Source organism: Ambystoma mexicanum, chromosome 4q (genome assembly GCF_040938575.1).
Source record: "Ambystoma mexicanum isolate Mex_15411 chromosome 4q, UKY_AmexF1_1, whole genome shotgun sequence".
Lineage (NCBI taxonomy): Eukaryota > Metazoa > Chordata > Amphibia > Caudata > Ambystomatidae > Ambystoma > Ambystoma mexicanum.
Window position 1 is genome coordinate 718,046,603 of NC_090928.1, and position 22,779 is coordinate 718,069,381.

The following is a 22,779-nucleotide window of genomic DNA, read 5'->3' on the forward strand; positions in this document are numbered from 1 at the left end:
TTGACAGAGGGCCTCATTTTCCCTCTGTGCTTCCTGGTTGGTCCTGGAGAACTGGGCCAGTCTTTGCTGCAGGAGGTTTACCTCCTGAGTCCCATCCCTACTGGCCTGCTCCTTTCTTGCCAGAGCCTCTTCCACCCTTCTGGTGTGCTCTACCAAGTTCTGGTTTTCTTTTTGGAGGTCACCCAGCCCCTGGAGGGCCAGGTGATTTTCTTCAATTTCCTTTTTTAAGTGGAAGACTTCCTGGCCTAAAGTGTCTCTTTCCTGACTGAGAGCCTGCATCTGTGCTGCCAGGTCGTCCCTCTGCCTTTGGAAGGCACCAGCTTTCTGGCGCTCCTGATCAAACTCTGCCTGGGTATCCAGGTCTTTCAGAATCAGTTTATTGCTCTCTGCCTTCTCCCTATCTAGGTGGCTTTGCAGGGTGACTACCTGCTCAGCACATACCCTATTGAAGTCTAACTGTTGCTCCAGCTTTTTCTGGCTCTGCAGTAGGGAGTCCAAACCTTCTTGGTACTCCTTCTGCAAGGCCAGAAATCTGGTATCCTGGTCGGCCTTTTCCTGTCGCAGGATGTCCATATCCTCTTTTATTTTAATGATGTACTGCCTACTATCATCTTCTGACTCCTGGCTCCTCTGCAGCCTCTGCTCAGAAGAGACCAGGTCAGATTGGACCTTCTCTAACGCCATCTGTTGCCTATTTGCCAGATTTTGGCTTTCAGCACATCTATCCTGCATGTCTCCCATATATAGGTACAGGTATGCCGCTATCCTAACAATCTTGTCGTGTTCATCTTTGGCCTTAGAGGCCATGTATAGTTCACTCAGGGCCACATGTAAGGGACCCTGATCTCTATATATATCTGACCCTGTTTCAGTGACCTGTTGTGTGATTGCCTGCAACCACGCATCCTGGCCCTGTTCGGTCCATTCACCTCTCACAAATAGCTTATGTAAGAGGTGCTCTCTGGCTATTTTCATGTCCACGAGTGTCGTCATTCTGGAAATTTGATTTCCTTCCTGACTTACAAGAGTTAGTATTTTATTCTTGCAAAACAGACCGTTTCCTTGGAGCGTTCCTTTTGAGGAATGCTTCACAGCGTAATGCAGCGTGGTGATCCGACTGGATGTGTGTATCCCGTCAGTTAGCACACTGTATTAAGCTACACAAAGAGATTGATCTAACCCAGAAGTCCTCGGCTCGAGCCCCCAATTTGTAAAGAATATTTAATCCAGCACTACAGCCAAGTCAATGCCTGGTCAGGGATGCTGAATGAAAAACCCTTATTGATATATCTTGATGTCCAGTTTCATACTCTGGATGACAACCTTCATATAACACCCCTCTCTCAGAATCCCCCTGACCCCACTGAGCCAAGAAGTAGTTCTGTTTTGCAAGTTTAGAAGGTTTATTTGAGAAGTAAAGCAATATATATCTATCACACTTTTATAGGAATTAATAATTAATATCACACTTAAAAATATGAGCAGTAGTGAACAATGAATAATGTTCTAATAGTAAACTGATTTGGTTACTCAGGAATAGTATAACAGATAAGGTAGCAAACTTAGGAATAGGAACTGAAGAACAAGGTGGTAACGAATGCTTTATGTAAGCTCAGATGGGTGCAAGATTCAATGGAAATGCAGTACAGAAAATACTCAATATGGTTTCAACAAAACAATGTAACCCCTTTTCTCTGGCAATCCACTCCCCCCCCCCTTTATGCAATGTAAGGAAATGGGAGGAAAAGCACACAGTTCAGGTATACAATCACAATGTAATTCCGTTCAGTTCCCCCCCAGCACGCTTAAAGAAAACAGATAGGAGTTTTGAAAACAAAACACAGGCCCAAATGCTTTAATATGGTATGCAAGGAAGAGAGAAGTAGGCTGAAAAAGGCTTTTAATTCCCTTTAGGAGTTCAGGTGAGTGGTATCTAGTTAATATTAGCTCAGGCTCACTCTAACAATGATTCAAGGATAGTTTTTATGAGGCAAACGATTTTTTTCAGAGGAAAGCAAAAGCAGCTATCTTTTTGCAAGTGGAGAAATGTTCAAATCGCAGCAAAATTCGCGAATGCGTGTTTTGCGATTGCGGCAAAACTATAAAGAATAGGAATGCGGTTCTGGGTTCGTTTAAAAGCTGAGATTCTAAGCTTTCAGAAGAAACTGCTCTTTGTCCTGGACACCGGTTTTCTGGCCACGGACAGTCTTTCTGGGTCAGCACTGCACTCCTGTCCTGGGTTCTGCTAGGCACCGGTTCTCTGGGTCGGGTCCTGCCTTCTCTTTGGATATTTCTGTCACCGGGTTCTTGCAAAAGTTCTTGGCAAAATTCAGACGGCTCGCCCGGCTGTCTGAAGAGTTCAGTTGCAAAAAGATTTTGAGGCCTGCTGACAAATACTCTTGCTGGCAGTGGCCTTTTTGGTTAAGGTTCTGTAGTCTCTGTTTATCTTGGAGTCTAAGTGTTGGCTCTCTGAAGGTTGATGGAGGTAAGGTATGGAATTTTGGCAGAGCTTCCAGCTGCAAGTGGAAAATGAATCCCTATTTGGCTTGCACTATCTGCTTTTATCTGTTTAGAATGTGGGTGTGTGCTAGCATCACTGAGCCAGCCTCTCTCTCAGCTTCTAATTGGTCAAATTTCCATTTCTCACTTGATTGGGAAACTGAAGTGTGTGTCAGCGTGATGTCATTTTACAGCCTGCAGAAAGTCCACTCCTCCTGTCAACTTGCACACAAATCTAGATTTGAACAAAATACATATTTGCACAAGTATGCAGTGGTTTAAAATGACATACACACATGAGGCATTACTGATGTCAGCCCCTGTTCTGACTCTGGCGTTTCTAGGAGCTTGCATCCAGAAATGGCAACATTTTGCGCGTTTTAGGCTGGTTCCCACTATCGGATTTTCTTCCAACTTCATACAAATGTACACAGCCTGTCCATACTTATACCAATGAATTTTCATTTGTCTAGCTGAAACACAGTGTCTGTAATATTAATAATTAGCAGGGTTTTGTCCCAGAACATCACACAAATTGGAGTTTGGGCTTGAATCGAAGGTACATTTTTTTAAATGAAGGCTCTCAAAGTTATACATTCCTGTCATTTGATTACAAAGAGTTATCAGTGTTTCTGTAAAATATATATTTTGCTTTCAATTCAGTTCTCAGAGTGTTGGAGTCCGCCTCCAAGACTTGGGTGGGTCAGTCACATGTGTCTTCTGGCAGGCAGGGCTTTGTTGACAGGAAACAGTCAAAATCAACATATTCCTTTCAGAGGAAAGGGGCCATTGTGTGGTCTCTGGGAAGCTGAGATCAGGAGGCCAGGGAGCCACTTTGCATTTAATTAACAGAACCCTGTGATTTCCTGGCTTCTTGTGTTGAGTTCTGAAGTGTCAAGAGTTCTCAGGACAGGCAACCCCTTTGAACTTTTAATTAAATAAGACCCCTTTCTTTGCACTAGACAGTTTTGCAAGACAACTCTCCTGTCAGAGTTTAGACCGCTAGCGCCACCCTCAGGATTTTGTGGTTACTGCATCCATCCTTGGGATTTTTTTTAGATTGATTCATTTCAGCAAGTGATATTACATGGAGTATATTGTCCATGTTCAGGACATGGCATTGGTGTGTTTCTGCAGTAAAGTAATTCTGTGCCCATGATTTTGCCATATTTGATATTCAAGAAAAATGAATTCCCAACAGTTATGGGTTTGCTTTTGGCAATCAGCATTGCCCCTCTGTGCTCACAACATAGGCAAAATGGGATTTTCCTGTGCATTTTCTGGGGAGCTCTGGCCATCATGATGTTTTCAATGCCAGTAATGCACAGTTTTTGTGGTAGGGCTTGGATGCATGGATAAAAACATCCCACATCGCCCTGTGTCAACTGATGCATGCACTGCTATCCACTCATCTCACATTGCCACTGCTTCCAGCTCTAATGGCACTTCTGTCCCTTTTGCATCATTTAATGGTATCAGTGGTCTGAACAAATATTTGTTTGGAATGTGCCACATCTTTCCTTGAATTCCTTGGAGCCATGCAATTGCACTCTCAGTCCCGTATTGGAACAGCTCCTCATCCATTGGCACCCCCCTTTGTACCTTCTTTACAACCTATGTTCTCCGTCTCGAATGCAGAACCGAGTCGCCGCTGTGTCTACAAGAAAGGAAAAGGTTTTGTCACCTATCGCCTCCCCTATGCCTGGTTCCTACGCAGGGTTTGGTTGGGTGTGATCGACAGGATTGAACACAAAAGTCGTCTATGAAGCTCAGTCTCCTAGAAGTGGTATCTGTGTTGGGTCTCATAGTGAAGTCGATGTCACACAAGTCATGTGTATTCCTTCCCCCGCAGGATCCTGGGCCTGTTCGATCTGATGTGGCAGTAGTCCTATCCTGTGTGGTCGTGCTATCTGGTTCTGCTTGTCTGCCCCCAGCTACTCTGTAATTTCCCGTGCTCACTGTCCATCGGGTTTTCACCTCTCTAATCGCGCGCTCCTCCTCTTTCTCCTTGCGCACTCACTCTCGTACTAATCGCTCTACCTGCAACCTCCTTCGTTCCCTGTCTATTAACATTTGTTTTTCCTTCTCATCTGCTTCCCTTCAACTCTCGATCTCCTCTTGCTCCTTTCTCCTCCTTTCTCTCTGTTCCTGCTCCTTCTCTTGCTCCATTTTCCTTTCTCTGGGGTCCCTCTCTAATATCGCCTTTCTTTCCCTCTCCCTTCTGTCCGTCTCCTCCATTATCTCTGCCCAGTCACTTGCTTTGCTGCTTTTAGTCCTTTTACACTACATTTGGAAATCTTATCCTTATGAGGTGGAAGAGTCTTACACAAGAGCTGATGAGGTGTGTCGCCCCTGCATTTCCCTTGATACAGTGCGCTTATTCGTATATGACCTCAGGTCGAGGCTTTTGATAATCCGCCGTTAGGGGAAAAGCACAATATAATGACAGTTCTTTTCAATCCACCTTGAGCCTCTCCGGCTCCAGATTACCCTGTTTGGTGTGCTCCGCGCACCATCCTCAGGAACCTGTCTGCCTCCTCAGGCACGCCCACAACACTTGTGCATGCGCCTTCTGTGCACCGACAATAGTCATCCTCCTCTATCGATTTCAAATTTCTCAACATTGTGTCCACTGAACCTTGTGCTCTCCAAGTCCTATGTGCAACCTATGGGTGACGTCACCAATTTACTAACCAAGGTAGTGCTACAAATCAATTACAGCACGCACTGAAGAGGGAAAATGAGACGATCCCTTCTCCCGATTCTTGTCCAGGCCATGGCCTATGACGTCACAACCTAAGCACCCGCCGTGTGAGGAGTTTGACCAGCCTACTACCGCCCCGGACGTCAAGATCCACCGTGGCCACGCCACACACACCCAGGCAGGTTGCATTACATCCCAACCTCGGGCTGGGACCTCGGGTGGAGCTGACACCGACCATATGGACCAACTCGATTAGACATCACCCACCAACATTGCCATCGTTAGAGATGCCATGACGACATAGCCATCAGACAAGAACACACGTGCCACAAAGCACATGGATCAGACACACACCAACCCACACGAAGAACATACTCAGTACTATGACATAGAGGACCACTCACACTCACATATGCATCGTTGTTATTTTTCACATACTACAGCACTGCAGAAACGCAAGATATCAGAAGAGCTTGTGTACGTGCTTGCAGACGCTTCCTTACTACTAAAGCTATGAAGATGTAGCCCTATATATGGACTAATGCATAAGAACCCATGTCGCCCCCGTGACCCCCATATTATGGACTGTATACAGCCACCCATGAGCTAGGCCAAGGTAGGCCGCAAACCAGAGTCCCCAGGCCGGAGCAGCTCAGACGAGGCTGCAAGACGCTGATCATGCAGAACGAACCCTGATGAGATCCCACAGCCAAGGCCACGAAGTTACAATCTACACGCCGCGCTTCCCGAGCCAAGGTTACGCCACTGCTAAACGCTCATCAGAGCCGAAATACAAATCAAATACTCGTAATTCTGCTCCAGCCACGGTCTCACCACACGTGACCAGGCCGACCTGATACGATGCCAAGCCCCAAGGACAAGAGAAGCTCTGGGGTCTCACGTCTGGGACACAAACTGCAACAATGAAGTGACAAATTAGACACCGACAGCGATGGGAAAGGGAGATCCAACAGCCCATAGTCAGACCTGTCCATTGTCCTCCACTGACACACAGTAATACATTGTTGCCAGCACCAGGTACACCGCGAGCTGGCAACAGCAATGGTCCCAGGCTTATGGGCTCACAGGTGAACCAATCAGAATACGAGGGGCTAACCACTGACGCTACTATAGTTTAGCCAATCACTAATTTTTTCCCTTGTAACTACTTTCATGTAGCAACTAATAGGGACGACCCAAGCGTACCACCTGACCCTTTCTCTATCAATAACATTCTCTTCTATATAGGCCTATACTGACCCTACCACTCGGGGTGGCAACCCGAGTTAACGCTAGGTTTTGGGGCTATTTTCCCCGGTGACGCACGTAGCCGCGTCATACAGCTTGAAAAAGGGCCTGCGAGCCCACCACGGGTGAGACGTTTTTCCTGGGTTCCTGTGATCCGATAACCTGTCCCTGTCTGTGCAATAAACAGCAGTAACTCTTTTGCTCTTGTGTGTGTCTCATACTCCTTTGGGATGCGGGAGGAGTTGCGGCGTCCCCCAACCCCTGGGAACTTACCACGACAGCCCAATGCTAAAATCCTGTTGCCCAAAAATACACACAATCCCCACAGAAAACTCCACCGCTGTCTTCCAGCCTCCTATCAGAGTATACCAATATTCTATGGTGTTCAATCTGTACCTTGAGCATCACCTTGCAAATAACTGTCTCCTCGAGACTTAACCAGTCGAATCACCTTCTGCAATCTAGGCCAGCTCCCTTTGCTAAACCTTACGGGAATACTGTCATCTATGACCCAAGCTAAAATTCCCAACCCACAGGAAATCCACTATTTACATAACTTCTGTCATCCATGCCCTCAAATCAATAGCCTAGGTTGTTCACCAGAAAAGGTTACCTCGAAACCGAATGTGCCCTAACCACATAAAAGGACATCTACCTGCACTCCTGTCCCTACTAGACTTTGACAATACTTTGATGATGCTAAACAATGCTTAACAATACTCAAAAATACTCAATCCCACCCTTGAACTGGCCGTTACTTGCCCTCTCCCCTTTGTTGCCAAGTGGCTAGGTCAATACTTACACTCTGTGATCTGTTGATACTGCTTGGCCGCTGCGTCTCCCAGAGCTGCCACTTTGCCTTTCTGGTCTGCTGGACACCTCACAGAGTTTGGGCAGGATATTTCCCAGGCTGGCTCCTGACAGTCTTTCCACTGGGCACACGTTCCCTTTTTTCTCGAAACACGTGAGGAGTCCTACAGCCTTCCAGGCTCTGCAGCGAGAGAGTCAGCTTTGTGCCGTGCTAGCGTAGGTGAACCATCGACTCTGCTGCCGACTTCTTGGGATGGTTCCCGGGTATGCCAGAGGTCGCCTGGGGGTCTGCCTGTCTCCCAAGGCCCCAACACCCTTCCCCAGAATAAACAGAAGACTCAGCCAATGGCAACTTAGAACTGTGGTTTATTACCTTATTACCAAAAAAACAACAAAAGGGATCATACAAGACAATCAGGATTCTCCAGTACTTCTCAACATTCCAGGTATCTCCTAATATTACATCATCACCTGGGCCCTTCCCCGAAAAACCTATCTCCCTTCCTGGTTGGGTACCGAGATTGATAACCCCTATACTAAGCCCATATAGAGGTTATTCTGCTGGTCCTTGCATGTCAGGTGGCAGACCTGCCCATCCCCAAGAAACTATCTATTACATTGTTGCAGAGTAGTGGTCTTACCTTTGGCTCTTGCCCCTTGCCATCCACCCCTGGAGTTCTGTCTTATGATTGGCTGGAGTCAGTTTCCCCAGGGCTGGGAGCCGGCTCGGTTCTCAGCCCTCTGTGCACCTCTTCAAGGTGATGTGAAATGGCTATGTGTCTCAATTGTATCTGTTAGTGTACCATCTTTGCCTATGAGAGTGCGCTCCTACGTTGCAATACTTGTTTCACTTGGCATCTGGGATCAGCTTGCTTTCCCACCACGGCTGAATGCCATTGTCTGGCTCTGCTGCATCACATGTTAGTTGACCACAAAATCGAGCTCTTGGGTCTGCATTTATGAGGATTTATTTGTATTTTCTGCAGCTGGTCCCTTGTCGTCTTGAGTTTGGAACGTGACTCGTTTGTCTCTGACTTTGGCTGTGAGCCTGCTTTTCTCTCCTTGCAGCCTGAGTCAGCTCCTAATCTCGTGTTCTGTGCCTTGAGGCCTTCTGTAATGTTCCTAAAACTTATAATATGATTTCTACCTGTTTGTGTTATACTATGTAACCTATAAGTTAGTCACACATGGTCCTACCAGGCTCCATCCCTACTCCTGTAGTTCAATAAGGTTGTTTGCCTTAAGCCTCTGCAAGCTTGCTCTGGATCTCTTGTTGCCTTGCGTTTCTGCGTTACTGCGTTTGGCTAATGAGAAAAATGATAAAAGCTTTGACAGTATGTATATGTATCTGTTCGCTACCTCTAGAACTGTGTAAGCATGTTCTTTGTGTATGTGTATGCAAATGCGTGTTCGTGGCAGTGCAGGGCTACGAGTGCGCTTCATGATTAACGTTGCTATGTCGTGGTGTCACTAATGACATCAGCACACTGGCTGCTTCATGTTTAATCAAGGTTGTCCATCAAGGTATTTCTGTCCACGATCTCCATTTCTTCTCCTATACCTGTGAAGACTTGTACTGGATTCAATTGGTATGGCTGGTTAAGGGGATATCTTTCTTTGTGCATGTCAGCCATTGGTGCACTTGGGATTCGTCCGAAATAAGATGGGTGACTTCGAGCGTTCCTGGTTCTTTGTCCCGTCACGTATCTGAGGCTAAGAGGGGCATTCTTGGGACCCTCTCTTCAACGGGCCTGCTTGAAGTCCCTCCAAGGTCCTGGAAATGCACAAGGGCCTCATTACGAGTGCGGCGGTAAGTGGTTAATGGCGCCGGTAAGGATGCTGGTGCCGTTAACCCCTACCACCGCATTACGAGGTCCCTTAGCGGGTCCCACTAAGGCTGGCTGGTAAAACCAGCTGTCCTTAGCAGGAGCCGCTAAGGGACCAGGGAGATAATAATGGGCCCTCTATTTACAGGCCCGTTATTAGCTCCCTCCCCATTCCCATTGAGCCCTAAGGGGGCTCGAATGGGAATGGGGAAGGGTATTTTGAATGGGGATTTACCGGGTCCTCCAAGGTTGGAATGACCCGGTAAGTTCCCATTCAGAGAACCCGGACATGACTTTGGAGGCAGCCATGGTGCTAATAGCGCCATGGCTACCTCCAAACTCGTAATGACCCCCAAAGTCTCTTCCATGAATCAACTAAAGGACAAGTGTGCAAAGCCACTTTTCAGCACGCACACAATTCTGTAAATTAGGCCCTCTGTCTTTTGGGGTTTTGTTAAAAAAAAAACAATTAAATGAGTGATCATACTTATGGGTAAATTAGGAAGAATAGGTAGTCAGAGATTAGGTAGTTGTTTGGAAGAGTATGTGATAAAATTCTGTCCCCCAAAATGTGGAAGTCATTCAGTGTTTTGTAAGCCTAATTATTTCCAACTTTAATGTGTTTGCATTCAAGTACTTCTAGAATAGATGCCAGGTCGGATGCTCCTGACCTGTACTTTTTAAGGTTCACAACAAAACGGAATGAAAAGAAGTCATTTGGTTTTGTTATATTCCAAATCCAGCATAAACAGTTGAGGGACAGAGAGAGGAGTCCGAGGTATGGGAATATTCATCAGGAATTTTGAGAATACTTCTGAGGCTCCGCAACTGGAAGTCATATTTTGGACAAAGTGCAATCTGTGGAAAGAGTTCCTGACTCCTGGCTCCTGTTTTGGGAAGTGGTACCGCATTTCCTGGACATTGCTTTTAGCTCTGAGTAATATTTTGGTGGGTACTAAATGTTTCATGTCGACTATTAGCCATCAAAATCTGCATTCCCTCACAGTGCTAAGAAGCCACTTGTGGCTTAAGTTACAGTTCTAAAAACCCACTTAAGATATCATTATAAAAGTAACTCCTACATTGAAAACCCAAATCACTACATTTTTAAAGAAAATAAAGCGCATTACATCGTTCACTGTACTGTGGAAAAGAAACACGCAGACAAATGCTGGCACCACTGCACAACCGTCAGCTTCAGTTCCAGAAACCTATCGTAAAAGAGACCTACTTTGACTTCACACATGATAGTGAACCTCTAACCTTTCCAAACGGGGTGGACATTGTATTATGCTTATTGTTCTGTTTGATGTAATTTGCGAGTGAATGCAAATTCCTAATGCAACTGCACTTAAAGGCATGTTCTGTTTCTAGTGTTTGTAGGTCTTTCTAAAAGTGTTACCCTTTTAAACCAGGTACCTTCTTAAGCCAGATTTTATGCGACGGCCGGATCGAACATTTGACCCTTTCTCAGAAACCCCTGTTGATGGCGTTATTGCAGCAACGTGTTCTGTCCAGGTATGGAAACCATTGTTGCAACTTGGGATGCAAATATTCTAAGGTACTGGATGTTGTGCATTTCAATTACTTGAAACGTCAATATTTGGATGACTTGAACACAAAATAATTTAGAGTTCTAGCTCTAAAAATACCCTTTTTGAATTTTGGAATGTACAGTCCTCTCTACTGTCCCCTGAGTTTGCTTTGACCCCTAATTCAGTGGTCGAGAAGGAGGCGGTGAGAGTAACATGCATGATCGAAACCTCCACTCTGCCATCCAAGCCACGCACAGCATTAGACATGAAAGGACTCTCGCCACCTTCTACCATGACATCCCGCCCGGATTCCATGACTGCCTACAAAGACATATGCCCTGGCCTCGTAAACTTTGCCAAGTCTTTTATTCCATATTAGCATCCCAATGTAGCAAGTCGTCAATCTTAGGTCTTTACTGGTAGATTTTCAGTAAATTGAGGTTGGAGTATGACAATTTGGAATATTTTTCATTAGGTATTGATACAACTATAAGGGTATCCAGCGATTATAACGAATACAAAATAAAGAATGAATTTTTAACGAATAAAAAACGAAAAATACTCAATGTGGGGGTGCGGTAAGGGGTTAAATCTGGTGGGCATGGGGTTTGGGTTCTGTTTTAAACATGGGGAAACAGTGGGCTTGGGGGGACCCCCAAAAATAATTCAGTATTATCTCATGCTGTTTTGGGGTTGCTAAAAATTAATTATTTAAGTATTCATTATAATCACATGTAAACACATTTTTTTAAATGAATAGATGGTGGTTGGATTATGGAATGAAAAAAGGTTGGGGGATTTAGGGGGTTGTTGGGGGTCTCCTCCTGTCTTAATAAAGGAAATAAAGTGCAAAAAAATCCAAAATATATTTTAAATGGTTGTTGTGGGCCTCCTTACACATTTGATCAATCTGATTTGGGCTGGGAGGGTGTTCCAATGTGTCGCTGCCATGGTTGGGAAGCTGAAGCCACCGGCCCGCACTCTCTGTGTAGGAGGGACAGTGATGCGATTGGCATATGCAGTCCTGGACGGTCTAGAGGATGTTTGTTTGATGATCCTTTGAGCTAGGTAGGGGGGGGGGGATAATCCATGAAGACATTTATGTGTGAGAGCCAACGTTTTAAAAACAATCCTTCATTTGACAGGTAACCAGTGCACCTGTCTTCTAACACCAGAAATGTGATCCCTACATGAGATACCAGTTGCAGCCCCTAGGGCATTATTCTGAGCTAGTTGGAGTTTAGCCAGGTTCTTTTGGGATGTTCCAACAAAGAGGGCATTGCAATAGTCAAGCCTAGACCCAATGATTGCCCTTGCAATGGTGAGGCAGTTCTCTTGTGATAAGAATGGCCTAACTGTATTGATTAGTTTAGAATGATAGGCTGCTGAGGACGCGATGGCATTAACCTGCCTATCCATGGTAAGGCTAGGTTCAAGATATACGCCCAGGGTCTTGATTACTTGAGGCACAGTGATTGGTATGTTTTCTCACTGTTGAGACAAAGCCAGTTTTCATCCATCCAAGATTGAATTGTGGAGTAGATGAGGTTAAGGGTCTTCATATCAGAAGAATAGTCACCCGTCGGAGGGATGAGCATCTGGGTGTCATCTGCATAATCAGTATATGAGATGCCCATGGCGTCAAGGATTTGGAATAAGAGCATGGTATAGAGGTTGTAGAGAGTCGGGGCTTTGCAGGATCCTTGTGAGACCCCACATTTGATTGGACTGGGGTTGGCACTAGAGGAATCAGAGAACACCTTCATCACTCTTTCTTTGAGGAAAGATGATATCCACTGACAGGCCTTCGGGGAGAAGTTGGCCGTGGAGGACAGATGATGACATAGTGTTTTATGATCAACCAGATCAAATGCCGCTGAGAGCTATAGAAGAAGGAGGAGAGCCGGCTTACCTATGTCTCTCAGGTCTTCGATTTGATTTTTAAAATCAAGTAATGCTGACTCAGTGCCATGCCATGGCCGGAAGCCAGACTGGCGCAGTGCCAGGAGTTGGTTGTCTTCCAAGAATTTCTGAACTTGCAGGTAGGCTGCTTTGTCCAGAATCTTTAGCAGGAAGGGGACAGTGGTGATGGGTCTGTAGTTCCCCGGGACCAGTGGGTCAAGGGATGTTTTTTTTAGGAGTGGACGGACCCAGGCCTCCTTCAGTGAAGTCGGGACCTCGGCAAAGGGGAAGAATGAGTTGATGAATGCGGCTGCCAATAAATAGCTGCTTCCAAAATACAAAAAGGATATAATATCCCAGCCATTGTGGGGGTTAAGCTATATTTGCATGGGGCACAGTTCTGAAAATGCAGCTTTTACCACCCTGCAGAGTTGAGCAATGGTCTGAGCCAGCAGAACATTTCTGCTGGCAGTGATACTTCCCTATTCCACTTAGGGTGAATAATGGACACCCAAAATGTGATACGGAGTGATTATGCTTGAGTTTGCATCTATAGTGAAAAAAGCAGAAAAAGAGGAGTACCTTTACTAGTATCACTTTTTATTTCCATTATAAGTCACGTTATCCCAAAACAATGAATTCTGTATTAAATGGATCATGTAGGGCATTAATGGTGTGTACCTACAGGAGTTCCTCCGCCATGGGTTTTCACCAAATTAATAGCAGTGGTGGCAGCAAGTCTTAGGAGAGAGGGGATTCAAGTCTACCTCTACAGGCCCAAGAATATCTCAGTTTCACCTGTCACTCCCTCCACAGAATGGGCTTCTCCCTCATTTACAAGAAGTCTCACATGATACCATCTCAGAGACTCCAGTTTATTGGAGCAGTCCTGGATGCATCCTTGAGAAAAGCCTCATCTCCCAAGGTGAGGACTCAAGACATTTTGCAGATGGCCACCAAATTTCAGAGTGCCCAGAGACTTCAGGCCTTCAACTTTTTTGAGGTTGCTCGGCCTCATGGCATCCTGCATTATTCTGGCGCCAGAGGCTCGCCTGAGAATACAATCCCTTCAGTGGGCTCTCAAAACACAGTAGCCCTGGTTCTCATGCAAATTGTCAGACCTCCTTCAGATTCCGAGCAGAGTCTCACAGGTCCTTCTGTGGTGGGCCTGCGAGGACGACATTCTGAAAGGAGAATTCTTTTGACAACCATGGCAGGAGATAACAGTAGTATTGGATGCCTCACTCACGGGGTGGGGAGCCCACGCCAACGATCTGACAATCAGGGTAGTTGGTCTCCATCAGAGTCCAAACTACACATCAACCTTTTAGAGCTAAGGGCAATCAAACCTGTGTTTAAGGCCTGTCTGCCCTCTCTACGGGGAAAGAATGCCCTGATAATGACAGACAACACAGTCGCCATGTACTACCTCAACATGAGAGGAGGCGTAGGGTCACTACTTCTGTGCACAGAAGCAATGCAGCTCTGGTTCTGGGCAATTCAAGAAGGAGTCTCTCTATCGGCAGTTTACCTAGCCAGAGAGGAGAACAAGACAGTGGATGCTCTGACCAGGCAGAGCACTGTCTCCCATGAGTGGGAACTAGCTCAGGAAGTCCTTCAAGAGATCTTCACCCTTTGAGGAACCCCTCAAGTGGATCTGTTCACAACCAGTGTCAACCCGGAAGTGCGAACTGTACCGCTCCAGGGAATTTCCTCCAAGAGGAGCCCTAGGTGACACGTTCGTAGTGGACTGTGAGTTTCTGATTCTGTACGCGTTTCCTCCAGTCCCCATCATTCCTCACGTGATCAGGAGGTTGAGAAAGTATGTGAAATCCATGATCGTAATTGCCCCGGATTGGGCCAGGAGGACGTGGTACCCAGACCTGGATGGATATGTCCATCTGTCCTCCAATACGTCTTCCACAAAGACAGAACCTTCTCTCATGTGAGGGGGGTCAAGTTCTCCACCCAGAGGTCAGGACACACAGCCTTCACACATGGTTCCTGAGAGACTGAGGTACAAGTTTTGGGACTTCCCAGATGATGTAATGGATATTTTGCATTCGGCCGAAGGCCAGCAACAAAATCCTTATACCGCTTCCGTGGGACCAGGTTCTGCAGCTGGTGTAGGGAAAAGGATGTGGACCCTTTTCAATGCGATGCACCTGCAGTGTTATCTTTTCTACTACATTTGGCAAATCTGGGGCTAGCAATGCTTTCCATATTCAAGCACACCTCGGAAGCGCCATCCTACTTCAAAATACCCTTAATAATTCAATTTCTTAAAGTACTCACAAATGTGTTTCCTCCCACACCATTCCAGATACCAACTTGGGACCTTAACTTGGTTTTAAAGTTTTTGATGTGCGCTCCTTTCGAGCCCTCCATACCTGCCCTTTAAGGCTGCTAACTTACAAAACCATTTTGTTAGTAGCAATAACATCAGCACGCAGGGTGAGTGATTTGCAGGCATTATCCTGTAAATATCAGTTTACCACATTTTACAAGGATAAGTTTGTCCATTACATCAAACCCTCTTTTCTACCGAATATTGTGTCAGATTACCAGTTAGCACAGAAAATTATGCTTTCGGCCTTCTATCCTCCACCTTATCCTGGCAAGGAAGAGGAAAAATTCCATAGACTCAATCCGAGGAGAGCTCTAAGCTTTTATATTTCAAGGATGGCACATTTGCGACAGCATGACCAACTTTTCATTAGATATACTGGACACAAACTAGGTCTATCAGTCACCAAACAGACCCTATCCCGATGGATCATGCTGGCTATTTTGGAGTGCTACAGGCTAGCTGGGAAAGATCCCCCAGAAGGTTTAAGGGCTCATTCACTAGGGGCATAGCAACTTCCTCTGCCCTTCAGAGGGGAGTTCCGATAAAGGAAATCTGTGAGGCAGCTACCTGGTCCACCTTCAACACGTTCACTAAACATTACTGTTTAGACACTTCTAACAATGAAGGATAATTTGGCCATGCAGTTCTATGCTCCATTCTGGACAAACAATAACTCTCAATTCTTACTCCCTCCTCCAAAAGAACCTTATACTATTCTATCATAAGACGAGGAACACATGGGTGGACACAATCCATTCGAAGAACAATTTACATACCCCCTGCTAACGTTCTTGCGACTGGTTGTTCCTTTCACGTATTCCTCATCGCCCGCCCAACCTACCCCAATGTAGAATTTCTGAGCTTTGGACTATGTGCTCTTTTAAGGTCTTTCAAGGTCTGATATTTTAAAGAGGCACTTATCAAGGTGGGCAATTCTGCATATGGTGGCGAAAAAAACAGAACTGAAGCCAACGGCGCTGCACATAGTATATGTACTCGACAATGACGTCAGCTGAGATGGAAGGACTCAAGGGAGATCGAGTCAACCGTCTCACCACACAGCACCCTCTGCTGAGAGATACATTTTCTGAAGCAGCTAAAGCTGGAAACAAAGATATCATAAGATGAGGAATATGTGGGAAGGAACATCCAATCAAAAGAACGTTATCAGGGGTAAGTAACCTGCTCTTCTATATGGGTGTAGGAAGCCTACACCATCATGAAGATAACTATTTTCAGAGGGCATGCTTGATTTTATTTGTATTTATAACGCGCCCTCAACAAATTTAACCATATAGAGGTATATGCGTGTTCCAAGACCTGCTCCCTCCCGCACATGCGTGATTGTGTGATCTACACAGATGGTGCCTGCTCACAATACATTGAAATCAACATAGCATGATTGCATCTTGCATTGCAAGGGTGTTTAGAAACCCAGGTTTCCACACCCTACAGTGCATGCCTGTGATGATTCATTGATCTTTGCCATGAGGAGGTATATGTCAGAAGTGCAGAAAGAGCTAAAACACATAGACACAAACAATCAGGTTCTTTTTCCGGGATTTGCTTATTGCAATTGGAATGCCCCAGAATGCAGGGTGTTTCTTCCTGCCATACAATTGTGAATATGATCTCAAACAGTGCACTTGCCACAATTAAGCCATATTAATATAAATATATCATTTCAGAGATCCTCTCAGCATTTCCTTTGCTCTGTCTTTTCCCTTGCACCTTTGTTTCAGTGGACGAGCAAAGAAGAATGATGTCTAATTCGGCTAATTGGGTCTTTGACTGTTTCAGTGTTGCCATTAGAATTCCCCCATTCTTTCATTCTGCCTCCCATTCTCCATTCTATGTAGAAATAGAGTATTGAAGGAGAGTGTCCTCTAACAGGCATAGGCCTCACCCAGAGCAATGCCATTGTCACTGCAAAATAGAGTACGAGAGCATTATCCAATTAACTTCACCAAGGAACTTTAAATAAAGTCAGGTGATAAACTGTGCACTGATTGAACCATTGCACATTTGAAAGACCACTAAATCAGATTAGCCACATTCTTCATACATAAGATTGGCGATATAAATGGCATCATATCACTTAGCAACAAAAACATGATTGAATGATAGTAATATTCCCTTCCATTACAACTTCCCACTAATCATACTCACACATTAGCACAATTCACATTCCTGCAGCAGATAAATTAACACACATTAGCAGAAGAGTCAGATGACTGTGCCCAGCTGCCAAGCACACTCACCCCATGGCAATCAGCTCGTAGTCAGCAATAACAGATCGGTACAATGATGGGCAACGCCGAAAATCTTAAATCCTGCCTGATCAACCAACCCGGAGATGCATAGAATCGGTGTTATTACAGGCCAATCCTCTCTAGCTATTCAACATAAGTTAAACCTCTCAGGGAACTAACGACATGCATAGAAACCTTCATCATGCTCAGCACATACCAGTCAGGCTTCCATCTCATCATGGTATAGAATCCTTTCTGATCTCAGTCACGCACAGCCTACTTGCTGTGGCGTGTGAATGTTTCCTGTGTATAGCACTCCTACTGACCTCTTGGGGGCATTTGAGACAGTGGATACATTGCTCTTGGAATCAGTCACAAAGGTATCAGAAACAGCCTCAGGATGACTTTGCCCATTCCCCACCCTTTTATCAGCACAGGAACTAGGCCAGCAATGCCTCTTCCAATGAAGGATCAACTACAGTTTCGCTTGCCCATAGATGATTCAGAAATCCGTCTGCAAATGGCAGGGCCGTGCCACAGCTGATGCCTACATCAGCAGAACAACCTAAAATTAAATGGTGCAAAGATTGACATGCTTAATAACAGGATATTTGATAATAAATAATCCAGAAAAGTGAACCCAAATTTAAGAAAGCCAGGTCAGGAAGGTTGTCCCCAGATAGTTTGGGGCACCCAACTTAAGAATTCTCTTCTGGCAGTTCTATGCCAAGGAAAAGACTATCTTAAATGTCCATGCTAATATAATGATGCTTAGAGACTCCCCAATTGAAATGATATGTGTTGCCCTTATTTCTCGGAGCTTGTATTCTGTAGCAGCCGACTGGATACAAGCAGCATTTTTACAAAATAAATCTGTCGTCAAATTCCCCAATGTGCATTGGAAACTTGCATCATATTTTCATTTGACTGTTTGTTTAGGGCTAATCCCGGAATATCCAGTCTTTCTGATCTGGACTTTTTCTTCTGGGAATAGGGGCTTCTCTAATCCTCCTTCATTGCTCAACTGGGTTATTAAAGGGTTTACTGTTAGTTGTTGGCATTACCTGCTGCCAGCCAATGTGATGGCTGATGGGCATTACAAATGGTTAGGCTTCTGTTACTTAGGTGGTTTGTGGGGGCCTGGTCCCCAAGGATTCTTTTCTTTCTTTGTTGATGGGGACACTTGTTGTCAGCAGTCTTGAATATGCACACTGGCCTATTAACAGGCAAGGATTGACAACCAGAAGCTGCTGGTGACCACTGCAGTTATCACTGCACCAGATCTGGCTCCGCAGCACCTCTCTTCCACCCGTGGCGACGTCTGACATTCATCTTCTGATCTTGCTGCAACACATTTCTTCACCACCATCATCACACTCTTCCTCCTAACTAGGGATTTCCTTTACTCCTTGAGTTTGCAAGTATGTCTGTCACATTGCATGGGACACTTTGGGCCTCATTACACGGTAGGCGGTGGACCAAGGTGCTGCTAGCACCTTGGTCCATGCCGGTAAAATACCGGCACCGCCTTGGAGGAAAGGGGAATTACCGCCCTATTCCAAGGTTGGCAGGGCGGTAATTCCCCCTTCCCTCATTGCCCTTCCCCATTCCCATTTTTGCCCCATAGGGCTCTATGGGAATGGGGAAGGCGCTAATTACGGTGCCGCAAATTGCGGTACCGTAATTAGCACCCTGGTCCCTTTGTGGGTTGGTTTTTAACGCCTGCTAAACAGCAGGCGTTAAAGTACCAACCCGCAAAGGGACCTCGTAGTAAGGTGGTAAGGGTTTACCGGTACCGGTGCCCTTACCGGTACCGGTAAACCCTTACCGCCGTCTGTGTAATGAGGCCCTTTGTGTTACTGCTTGTGCTAGTAGGTGTTGTTAAGTTGATGGTGCTGATGATCCATATATCTCTGCCTTGGCCATCGCTGGTGTAGGCCCTGGCAGTGGATCTCTCTCAATGATGGCTGAGGATCTGCCAACAAACCATAAGCAATATTTAAAACATATTTAGCAGATTCTAAATCCCTGTTTGCAATGTCAATGCTTTTAGAAATATTGTTTTTTTTTTCAAGTGAACTGATTACATATTTCTTTAATTCAAGGTTATATCTGGACAGTTTTTGTCAGACAAAAAAATTGGCACCTATGTAGAAGTAGATATGTATGGCTTGCCGACAGATACGATACGGAAAGAGTTTCGAACACGTATGGTGATGAACAATGGCCTGAATCCTGTTTACAATGAAGAATCTTTTGTATTCCGAAAGGTAGGGCCTTCTTAAGGCATACGCTTCTAATGTTTAAAGCCTAACAATGACCTTTAGAGTCCTCTGGGTTTTCAAGGCATCGTTTCAAAAGGTTTGAAGTCATGCAGTGTGTAGTGAGTTTCCTTCTATCGAGGGATATGTTAGAAAGATACCCAATGGGCTCTTCCCCCATGACGTTGCTTGTTAGTAGGGATGGTACTGTCATTAGAGGGATAGTAAACTCAATCCAATTCTTCAGATCAGGGGTACACAACCTGTGACCCACTAGATGTTATGGCCTATCTCCCATCAGCCCCAGCCAGCATAGTCTGTGTTCAGGGCACATGGGAGTTGTAGGCTAAATCACCTGGAGAGTGACAGGTTGGCTACCTCTACTATAGACATTACTGGGATGGGTTCTTTTTGCACTCTTTTACTTTTGATGTCCCTATTTATTTCAAAAACATGCATTTGGCCAGCATTTGTACATGTAAATGTGTACCATCATCAAGGCCAGCAACCTATGCTCATGCAGAAAGTTATATCCCTTCAATGAGATTTGGTTTCCCACAGTACCCACATCTCCTATTTACAAGAACAACCCATTTGTCGTGTTAGTGACAAAAGGCTCATTGAATCAGTCTTGACTGTGCCTTTCATGTTTTTTGGAAATAGGTAATCTTGCCTGACCTTGCTGTTGTGAGGATAGCAGTGTATGATGACAACAGCAAGCTGATTGGTCAAAGGATACTACCGCTCGATGGCCTCCAGGCAGGATACAGACATATATCCCTGAGAAATGAAGGCAACAAACCGTTATCTCTTCCAACAATTTTCTGCAACATTGTTCTCAAAACATATGTACCTGATGGGTTTGGAGGTAAGAACACAATGTCTGATATTTCATGAATTATGATTGAAATACAAATTATAGGGTTTATTTTAGGATGCAGTGTACTAAAGAATGCTCTACCCACCAGGTGCTGTGAGACTGTGCATGGTGCAACATGCATGCATTTCAGAAAACATACCCTGTTCAGAATCCCTAGCTTAGAGCCAGGCCTATATATGCCGACATCTCTATGGTGGAGTGCAGGCACACCTTAATAGAGTGGTCCCTCACCAGCCAATCTCTGTGAATGTTCTTTGGGGTCTATGGTGGAGTGCAGGCACACCTTAATAGAGTGGTCCCTCACCAGCCATTCTGGGTGACTGTGCTTTGGGGTCCCATGGACTCAATCCCCCATCCAAATCCAATATGCAGGATTTCTGTGACACCGACAGGCTGCATGTCCCTGACTTTGCCCGATCCCAGAGACTCTCTCCCAGGTCCCCCTCCAAATGGTTGTAAAAGGACCTAGGTGAAAACGGCCAATGCCTTGCATCGACACGGTACCTTTGCGCTCTAGGGCTTGTAAAATGATCCCCTGTCTGACACAGATGTCTAAAAAGATGTGCAATGTAGACACCATCTCTTAAATAGTCTATATTCTGCTCATGTGCTGGGTGCAGCAATGGCTCAGTGCATGTTCTGGAATGGAAACATGTGATGGGCCAATAGAAATGGCCTGATGCGCGGTTAGAATTTCCCTGCCTCCGCATTCAGATTCCAAGAGGGGCATTGCAGTCCATTCTCTGATGCCATTGTAAACTCCCTGGCTAAATACGATTAGAATTTGGTAAAAGTTTGCATATTCATGATTTGGTGAGGTTGCTCACATTGTACAATAAACTGGCCGATATGTAAAAAAACATTCTCAGGGAAATCATGACCATACTATGGTTTAAACCGTTTTCAAGACAACTTTCACACAAAGAATCAGTCAGTATGTACACGCATGAAATTGCAAATGGTGGGTTGCAATGCTGTTACATTTTCAACTCTAGCACAGAAGGAGCCCTGTTGTGTGGGACTGGGCACTCATTTGCAGCTGAGATGTCATCAAATTCCTATATGCTGCCCTTCTGCCGAGCGACGATTGAATTTAATTTGGGCAGTGCATGTGCAGTGCCTCGTCGGCCACCTCATAGTACGTTCCATCAGAGAGGGCATCACTAACATGCAGGACTTAAATGCCAGTCATGCCTTATGGGACGTATGCTGGATACTGGCCTGGCCTGCTTCTCTCTGATGGTTCATCATGACCTGTTAGGGTGAGTAGGTGATCAGTCTTGGAACCTGTGTACCAGGCATGGCGTAGGATACCTCTGCATGTCTATATGTGTTAGGCAATACATCTGTGCAATACATTTGTCATTTCGTTGTGTGCAGTCATAAGCAAGCTGTGGTGGTTGCCCTCATTCCGGTGTGAGAGGATGGGTGGAACTGTAATATGTTTTGCTTTGTGGCTCAGCTATGGTTATAACTCCTCCCCTTTAGGGATGCCAGGATTGTTGGAACTAGAACATCAAGGAACCTGCAATAAAGCTTGTCGACGATGAAAGTGATGTTGTTGCACTGACGCCTCGTGGGTCTGGCTGCTGCTCCTATGTCTTAATAGCACAAGACCACTGAGTGGAGCTTGGAATCAGGCTACTTCTGATTAATATGGTATCATACATAGCATATGCAGTAAAAGCCTCAACCATCGCCAACTACTGTATTTCCACAATTTACCCAGCACGCATGCTCATAGCATGTGCGAGAGGGCTATAAGTTGCCACCAGACTCCTTTCTCCTGCCCCTTGTGCCACCAAAGCCCTATATGTTTGTAATGCATTTTTCTTCACCTTATAGTAATTCACATCACAAAGTGAATCTGTAGTATGTAGGCACTTATCAGGTGCCCTTTGAGTTGCATTCGGAAGTCTGATCTGCTCTGTTCCTCTGTGATTAACGCTGGCAACCGTTGGAAAGATTGGGGAATGCTGCAGAGGGGAGGGAACTCCACTTAGGCCGAGAACCAATCGATCATTTCAATGTATTCTGGCGCAAAAGACACCATGTAGCGTACAGAAGTGTAGAATTGTCAATTGTGACCTTGTATGCCATAGTTGGGGAAAGGCTTTAGCGGTTGGTCACAGAGGTGTTGCCTCTGTTCATTGTACAGTCTTAACTGTTTTGGCGACAGGCATGGCACCTTTACATGCAGCTTCACAATTTATGCCTGCGTAATCTCCATTTTTTCTAGGCCCATAATAGAATCTAACACACAACTTCAGTGAAAAAAGCCTACTGTTCTACGATTCATGGTAATACTATCCAGCTTCTTTCTTATCTCTAATTCAGACCACTACTACACTACCACTGCTACTTGCTCTTTGAGACTCTGGAAAGGTTTCATCTAAAGTTCAGACCCAGGGCACATTTCTAGCTGCCTGCAGAAGCAGGATATAGTGCTCATATTTTAGTCTAAAGTGCAGTACTTTGGTCTCTCTCACAGTTCTATGTCATCATCGACAGT

General features: G+C 45.3%; 1 protein-coding gene across 4 annotated transcripts in view; it reads left to right on the forward strand.

Moving 5' to 3' along the window:
• The window catches only part of PLCB4 (phospholipase C beta 4), a 1,535,154-nt gene that overhangs the window by 1,197,807 nt on the left and 314,568 nt on the right, over positions 1 to 22,779 (forward strand). For all 4 annotated transcript variants that reach the window (XM_069608295.1, XM_069608297.1, XM_069608296.1 and 1 more), the window contains exons 26-28: positions 10,503 to 10,605; positions 19,232 to 19,396; positions 20,051 to 20,255. In XM_069608295.1, coding sequence (XP_069464396.1) covers positions 10,503 to 10,605; positions 19,232 to 19,396; positions 20,051 to 20,255 — 473 coding nt within the window. The remainder of the gene's footprint in view (positions 1 to 10,502; positions 10,606 to 19,231; positions 19,397 to 20,050; positions 20,256 to 22,779) is intronic.